Below are 8672 nucleotides of genomic sequence, written 5' to 3'. Positions count from 1 at the left end.
GGAGGAGGTGGAGACGCACAAGGAAATACCGAGAGAGCGTGTTATTGTTTCTACAAACTCACATTGTTTATTGTAGTTTTGCTTTTGTAACCTTAAGAAAACCCCGAACAAAAAACAAAACAAAAAATAGAGTTTTGTTATTTGATAAATGGTGAAATATCCAAATCAATACAAGCAGAAGAAACAATCCTGCTATTCAGAGAGAGACCCTGCATGGCAACATTAGACCCTCAATTCAATCCCCCCCTCCACCCGCCCCATGTATTTATTTATCAGACATGTGCATCTGGTTCATGGCGTTGACAGTTTGCCAATCGAACACAGCACAACAAATCCGGCTTTGTGGTATAAAAAGCCATTTTAATAGAGCATAAATCAGTTCAGACACCGCGCTGGGTTTAATTACGTTTCTGAGAACAAACCCGGCCCACTAAGATTCTGTCAGTCTGCGTGCAAGTTTGAGCTCATTTTCTGACAGAGTCTCTAAGATGTGGTTAACCCGCTTGAATTGAGCAAACTTATTTTTTCCTGAACCTGACTGCTGATTTAAAACCGCAACGAAAAGAAAAGAAAGCTTCCCGGTGACCTTTCCAAACTTTAAGCTTCTTAATTGTGTTAATTAAAATAATTTGATTTTATTTATCAAGCAGTTTCTTCTTTTTAATCAGGACTACAACATTAATTAAAAGTTCATGAGTTGCCTAAGCGTCCTTACCCTGGCCAATAACCTGCAGGCTTTCAGAGCCCTGTCCTAAAGCAGCTTATGCTTTTAGGACAATTGCCAACTTTGCCTGTTGATCCAGTGTTTAGGAAATTTCCCAATCTTTATGACTGGAAATGGAACACAATAATGTTAAAGAGCAACAATGGTGAGGATAAGAATAACCCCCAAACACTGTGAGACTGACTCTTCTGTAAAGAGTTTGTTGTGCTCAGTGCACAACAAAAAACAGGCCACCGAAAGCAGTGGAAATGTATTTTACTCCCAGGTTCACTCAGCTCGGTGAAACCTGGTTTCAGGTACGCGTTTGCTAACTTTCCCCTCCAGCAAACCGCGTCGCGTCGACAGGCTGTGTGGTTGCAGGGCCGTGTCATCTCAGTCATGAACCTGTACAGTACCTCCACTCTGGGTTACCCCGTGGGTTAGGCCATGAAGAGATTGCACTGTAGGTGGAGGTGGGTGGGGGTGACGTGACATTCATAACACTCCATAACCTTTTCAGATATTAAAATGGTTTTTATTAATGTCATTCTCTAGTATTAGTCAACACTCCAACTCCATGCTGTTGACCGCATTATAAACAGTGGTTCTTTGTCTTGTTGTGATGAAGTAGTGAGTAACATTTTCTTTTTTGTTTCTAGAGAATCACACCATTCCCTTTGTGCTCTGCACTGTTAAACAAGTACCTGGGATGTGGTGTCTTGGACATTTTGTTCCACTTCTTGGTTCCTGAATCACATCAATCACATCCCCATTCTCGGCACATAGTTGTTCAGTTCTCCTTTAAAATAAAGGAAGAAATACTTTGCGTGTTTGTCTTTCACTTTTTTTAGCGGCCTTCTTAACAGCTTGGTGCACTCCGTTTGAAAACTAAGACCAAGTCACGATTTGATGACAGAGTTCAAAAACATTTTTTTTTCTTAGGCTTATACTGAGCCTCGGTGCAGCCGCTGAACTCTTCCAAACCCTCTCAACCCCTTCCCCTCCCTTGAAGCCAGGTGTCTTCCGATTGGCTGACCCTGGCAAACAAAGCATCTGACCAGTAGGGTGGGCGGGGCTTCTGCGCTCATAGCCGGAGCTGCTCTCACGGACAACAATCCACCACGGAAACACAAGAGCAAAGCAAACAGCATACAAAACTTGTCGACGGTTTAAAACACTTTTACATTCAAATCAAAAGACTTTGAAGTGTTTGTTTGATATTTCAGGAAGCCACCGAAAAACCAAAGATGGATTTTTTTCATTTAAGATAACACTTCCTGGATTAACAGAAGCAAAAATCACAGACTTTGTTGATTGCTAAACAACATGTAGGAGTCAGTGGAAAGTCTGTTTCATGATGGACTGATTTTCAGTTCATTCTCACTTATCGATGAAAACAAAAACCCCAACAAGATCAGTCAATCTCCCGTTTATCAAACGGGACTTCTGAACAGTTTCATACCTTGTGTAGTGAAAATGAAAACATCTTAAATGTCTTAACGGAAAACAACATTTTAACAAAGAGTTCCCAGAACATAAAAGAAAAAAAAAAGGATTTTCCCCTTTTCTTTTTCACTACGCTGAGGCGGCCGGCGTGATGCATGCTCTCATGTGAACAAACCACCAAGACACATATTGCACATTGTAATGGGGTATGCTAGCGCCCTCAGTTGGCCAAATTCAAAACTACATTTTTTTTCTATTAAAAAAAAGAAAAAAGTAATTTAAGTAAATCTCAAGTCCATCCAACATCGGGTACCTCGCAATTATTTCACTTGGTTTATAGCAAAAACTACGTGACCACCCAGCATCACACCTGTGTGACTTTGTTTTTTGGACATGTCCTCCCAGACAGTGGGCGTTAAAATAACAGTCTCCACTATTCTGGGAATCCTTTTCCGCAATATCTTGGATCCCGCAAGGCTGCAGAGAACTGATCATTTACTTAATCTCACAGTCAGACATGGTTTGGGCTTTGCACACTCCCTTTCCAGCGACTTCAAAGGCAGCTCCTTTGTAGGTTGCGACGCCCTGGCTGTCTGTGCGCAGGTCTGGCTGAACCTGCTCCCACACCTTCTGTTTGGGGTTCAGCTCTTTATCGGGCTCCCCTGCAACAAAGACATCATTGTGAGGAATTAGAATCCTTTGTGTACTTCAGTAAACCTCGACACTTGCAGGGTTTGTGATTCCAGGCGGTTTGCTGCCAGCCCGCTCAAACGTTAAAATCGCTGACAGTAAGAACTGCTGTTAACAGCATCCTCATGGAAAGTGGTTACAGGGATTTGCATGCATTCAACCACAAAAGCTCAGAAAAGCCAACGGTGAAGTTTGGGAATGATGTCTGCTCTCAGCCTGAAGTCCGATTCTCACTGAAGGTGCCTCGCAGATTTGGAGGAAACTTGTGTTTGTGTGTAGAGTCGTGTTAAAGTAGTGCAGTAGTCACAGTCTAAATACTGAGGCTCCATAACACTGATGAAAAGAGGAAAATAATGAGGCGTGTGATCAGCACTAGCTGCTGAGCGCACATCTATTGTGACTGTTTGGCTGAGAATAGGTTTAGCAGGAAGCTACAGCAGTGAGGCTGTAGTACCTGGAAATTGCTGGAAAGTCACTCTATCCCCTGGTATCGCTCCGTTTGGAGGATCAAGGATTTCCAGCTTGTCTTGTGACGAGGCACACATGAGCATGGCCTGGTTCACAATTCCTCTCGTCTCCACTGGCCTCACGTTACACAGCAGGACCACCATACGATTCTGCATCTGCACGAAGGGCAGGAGAGTCCACATGTTCAAGCGAGAACAGCAAATGACAGTAAAGTTGATGGGAAAAAAACAAACATTCGAAATCAAATAGGACCTTATCATTGGAATCAAATTCTCACTTTTTAATCAAGAACTCTCAATGAGATGACGAATGCTTGATGTTGAAGAATAATGTCAGTGCTTTAGTCCAGTGCTTTGCAGAGGTCACTGCTGTGAAAAGCTTCCCAGAACTGGTGCTGCAAAGTTAGGCACTAGGCGTCAAAAATCCTAAGAGGCGATCGTGATGTTTTAGCTGTACTGGTGACTTTAGTTGCTTAAAATCAGCCTAAAGAACACTTCAAAAGAGTGTTTGTCTTTCTGGTGGCAGTATTATAAAACATTACTACTGTCAGCAATTTGAGGATTTTTTTTTAATGCTATTATTTTTAATCACTTTTTAAAAACTTTGTTATTAATTTTTGTGAGTGTACACAGTATACTAATTTATAACAAAGTAAACATAATAGTGTTTTGGGCTGTTACTGTTCACAGTAAGACAGATCTTCCTCCTTCAAGGCTCTGAGCTTCAAGCATGCCATCTCTAAAATAAAGGATACGACATCGAGGTGTTCAAAAACAAACGGAAGATTGACATCGAGGTGTTAAATCTCAACCCTAATTTGAATAACTGAATAGTTAAAAAAACTACAGAGACCAAACTGGACATAAAAGCAACAGGACAGTTGACAGTTAAGTGATGGCTTTTGTTATTTGACCACAAAGTGCCCTGACCTAAAATCTGTCCAACATTTACAGAACACAAACTGGGAGCCAGGCCTTTTCCACTAAGACCAGTGAAATGACCCTCATTCCAGAAGAACAGAGGTGGTTACAGCCAGAATATTCAGTTTGCCCACCTCAGCAATAAAAATAACACACTGATGTTCATGTAGACAAAAATACTAAATCACAATTTTAAGGTGAAAAAAAACAAAAACCCCCCAAAAGTACAACCTTCACAGACCTTCCCGCTTACCATTATTTTTAATGGTCCGGTCTATGCGACCTTCGTCAGGTACAGGAGTTTTCTCTGTACCTGTAAGCCAGACAGTGTGTGGAGGTTATACTATTTTTCTCCACAAATACTTCTCCCACTATGCACCTGTCACTTATTCAGGTGTGGAGTCTTCCTAAATTTGTAAGTAAAAAAAAAGGATGAAATCTTACTTTTAGTTTAGTTTACACTGTCATTCCTCAGAGGGAATCGGCTCAATAGGCCAACTTAAACTACAGTCACCGGCCACTTCTTAAGGAACACCTTGCTAGTGCTGGTGACTGCAGAGGCCATTTGAGTACAGTGAACTCACTGTCATGTTCAAGATAATATCAGGTTTGAGATAATCTGAGCTTTGTGTCATGGTGGATTATCCTGCTGGGAGCATCCATCTGAAGATGAGTACACTGTGATCACAAAAGCATGGACGCTGTGGTGTTTAAGTCACCTTCTTTCCTTTATTCTAATGCTCGGTTTGAACTTCAGCAGGTGGTCATGACCATGTCTGCATGGATAAATGCAGCAACTTGCTGCCATGTGATTGGCTGATTAAATATTTCTGTTAACAAGCAGCTGAACAGGTGTACCTAACAAAGTGAGCGTGTATAGTGTAACAGTTTAAAAGATAATCATTGTCAGTATCATTGTGCTTTGGGCTGTTACTTCTATAAAACGAGCAGTCTGAATATATCACATAGGCTTCAGGGAAACAAAAAAGTAGATTATTCAGTCATCTAAAACACTGATGACAGATAAACAGTTTGATCTTAAAATAAATAGCACTGCATTAATACTTGATATTTTACCTGCTCCACAGGTATGTGCTGAGACAGTTCACTGACCACCGTCCTGGGAAAAGCCTCTCCCACATCGATCTGCTCCACGAACAGCCCATCAGTGTCCGGAAGCTGCTGGGCCGTGACTACACGTCCAATACGCAGGTCCAGACGGGACACGTCCACCTGCTTCTTTGCCACCTTCGGCACTCCTGGCATGAAAGAAATGCCGCAGTGTCAGCAGGGTACACGGTCCTTCTTTGCAACTGATTTACCTTATGGCGTGTGCTCCACTAATATAAGAATCGACAGATTTGCTGCATCTGTAAAGAAAATCTTTGCTGCTAAAAATCTAAAGTTTTAAGGATTAATGAACAAAACACTGTTTGACTCAACTTCCCCACCTTTCACAGGATTCTCCTATGTGATCCATTTAGTAGATGACACAGCTCTCTTTATTACAACTACCACAAACTACAACTATAAACTCAACTATGTAATACTACCTACAGGTGTCAGGGAGTATTTTGGCTTCAGGTCCCTCCTCACTCCATCCATGTGAAGCAACATTAAACCAAAGCAATCGTGGAATCAGAGTTAACTTTAATTTCCTATTCTGCTTGAATGTTGTGCTTTTGGTAAGTTTATGAATCAGGTGGGTGTAATTTGAACACACCACCATCATCATCATCATCATCATCACCCACGCTCTCAACGGTATGACCCTGAATCGCTGCACTCAGGAGCCAGGTAAACAGACAAAACGCATGGACGCTCAGCAATCACATGCAGGAGGATAATCAGGGGAAATGGCAAAAGTATGCGGACACTATATATTACACTCCTATGTGTATGCAGCCGCTGCATTCCTCATTCTCCAGGCCTCCCGGTGGACGAACCTTTGGGCTTGCCGTATGAGGACACACGGCCTCGGAAACCCATCTCATGAAGCTCCCTGCGCACAGTGGTGGAGCTCACGCTGGCTCCGGATGCGCTCTGGAACTCGGCGGTGAGCGCTTTTATGGAGGGCAAACACTTCTCCAGCGCCACTCTCTCCAGCACTTGGCGATCCTCCTCTTTCAGCTTGTGCGGTCGGCCGCTCCGGGGCAGTGCCGTCGTTATTCCTCCACGCTTCCACTTTAAAATCACGGCGCTGACAGTGGACCGGGGCAGGTTTAACATCGCCGAGATCTCACGGACGGACTTCTTGCACAGGTAGCATCCCACCACGGTGCCCCGCTGAAACTCACTGAGCTCCTCGCTGCGACCCATTATGCTGCAAATGTTTGCAGACTGCTTTTGCATCGATTCCCCACCTCCTCCTTCTTCACCTCCTCCTCCTCCTTGGAGCTTCGCCCCCCCTTTTCTTCTTCTACGGTTGGCTCTCAGTGCTAATTTTAACTATAGCCCACTATCGGGTATATTACTGCCCCCGTATGATGACTAATAGCAATTCAGTGACTCTACGGGCTGCATTGTGTTTCATATGACCTGAAAGTGTTTTAACATGATGCAAACAAACGAGAAGCAAATAAACAAATAACTCTGGAAAGCTCTTTGTAACACATAGATTGATCCTGCAACATACTTTTCTGTGTTACAGCAACAGGATAAATAATAAAAACAATAACAGTAAAAAAGAGTATCACATGACCATAGTTAAGCTCTTATAATGTGAGGTAATTTGTTTACATACACAACGGTGGTCACGGCAGATGCCCACCCCCACACCGAGCCTGGTTCTGCCGGAGGTTTCTTGCTGTTAAAAGGAGTTTTCCCTTCCCACTGTCGCCAAGAGCTTGCTGAAAGGTGGTCTTTGATTGTTGGGGTTTTCTCTGTATTCTCTGTATTATTGTGGGGTCTTTACAAGATAAAGCATTTTAAAACAAATGCAGTTGTGATTTGGCGCTATATAAATAAAATTTAATTGAGTTCTAGTGCTTTTCTACTCGGGCAGCACCGTGCTGCCCCAGTATTCTTTTGCACTGTTGCCTCACAGCAAGAAGGTCCTGAGTTCAATTCCACCATCGGGCTGGGTCTTTCTGTGCGGAGTTTGCATGTACTCCCTGGGTACTCTAGCTTCCTCCCACAGTCCAAAGACATGCAGTTAGTGGGATAGGTTCATTGTTCATTCATTCATAGGTGTCAATGCGGGAATGTGAATGTGAGCGTGAATGGTTGTCTCTGTCTATGTGTTACCCCTGGGACAGACTGGTGACCTGTCCAGGGTGTACCCTGCCTCTTGCTGTAAAACAGCTGGGATAGGCTCCAGCACCCCCTCGACCCTGAAAAGGATAAGCGGAAGTGAATGGATGGATGCTTTTCTACTCTACCTGAGGCTACTGTTAAAACTACTTTATACAACGTGCCCCATCCACCCACACTTTTTATGGTTAACACACTCCAGTGAATGAATGCATTAAAATTATGCATTGTGTCTGCCAGGCTTCACCTCAGCTAATTGGATTTCCAGAGTGCATTTGTCCTTTCTGGAGCAATTTTCATAAAATTGTATGACAAATGTTCTGGGGTGCTGTGCAGGCTTCCAAGAAGTTTGTGCTCCAGTTTCTGACTGACTGATGGTCCAAACATATTTTTTACATTTTAGCTTTCTTAAAGACTTAAAGTTAAGTTTTCCTGTCTTTTTAAAAAAAAACTTCCACTATTCTTTGTTTTTTTCAGATTTTATTTTTCTCATAAAAAAGCAAAATTGCTATTCCGTTTTCCACCAACTGCACACGATTCTCCCGAACATCCTTGTCCTCAGTTTTAATACCTACAGACATGTGAATGTTGCAGGGCTCTAGAGGACTCTGATACACTATATGGGAAGGTTAGACCACGTACTGCTTCAGATTAAAGATTTTTAAAAATCTGCTGCTCTTAATAATCGTTTACTTGAAAATGGGCATTGTGGTCAATGCAAACTTTTTATGATGCATTATTTTATTTCATTTAACATACAAACACACAGAGACATGTAGTTATTTTGAGTGTTAACAATAACCGTGATCACAGTTTTCTTCATTGTGTGAGCATAAAGGTTTTACTTTGGACTACTGCATCTGTTGTGTCTCCATGAAAGCCCCATTAGACATTTAAACCTCTTAGTTTGATCTCCAGTGTAAAGTGCTTTCCTCCCTCATTATTATGATCTCAAACCGGCACACCAGTGTGCATTAAACCCTCTCACTGTTACAGCTTACCATTGTTTACTTCACCACAGATGTCCACAGTGACAACAAATAAAGGGAAATCACAGGGGAACCAAGTTCTTTACTGGCCTCCTACTTTTTGACAAAGGTGACCAAGGAATGCATTAATAGGAGAATGCTGCATACAGCACATATTCATGTGTCTATGAATATAAGTGTTTGAAAGAGGATATGTTCATATTA

At 42.4% G+C, this 8672-nt stretch overlaps 1 protein-coding gene across 1 annotated transcript; it reads right to left on the bottom strand.

Moving 5' to 3' along the window:
* Positions 1–149: 149 nt before the first annotated feature.
* On the bottom strand, positions 150–6698 carry LOC100712302 (aminoacyl tRNA synthase complex-interacting multifunctional protein 1). The gene is made up of 4 exons (XM_003452254.5): positions 6174–6698; positions 5305–5486; positions 3294–3462; positions 150–2811 (listed from the first exon to the last, which is right to left on the bottom strand). Exons 1-4 carry the CDS (start codon positions 6577–6579, stop codon positions 2645–2647), a joined length of 924 nt encoding a protein of 307 aa, XP_003452302.2. The 5' UTR covers positions 6580–6698; the 3' UTR covers positions 150–2644.
* Between the last annotated feature and the right edge of the window lie 1974 nt (positions 6699–8672).

This window comes from Oreochromis niloticus, linkage group LG6 (genome assembly GCF_001858045.2).
Source record: "Oreochromis niloticus isolate F11D_XX linkage group LG6, O_niloticus_UMD_NMBU, whole genome shotgun sequence".
Classification (NCBI taxonomy): domain Eukaryota; kingdom Metazoa; phylum Chordata; class Actinopteri; order Cichliformes; family Cichlidae; genus Oreochromis; species Oreochromis niloticus.
Note: the sequence above shows the minus strand (reverse complement) of the source record. Positions and strands in the feature narration are given on the sequence as shown.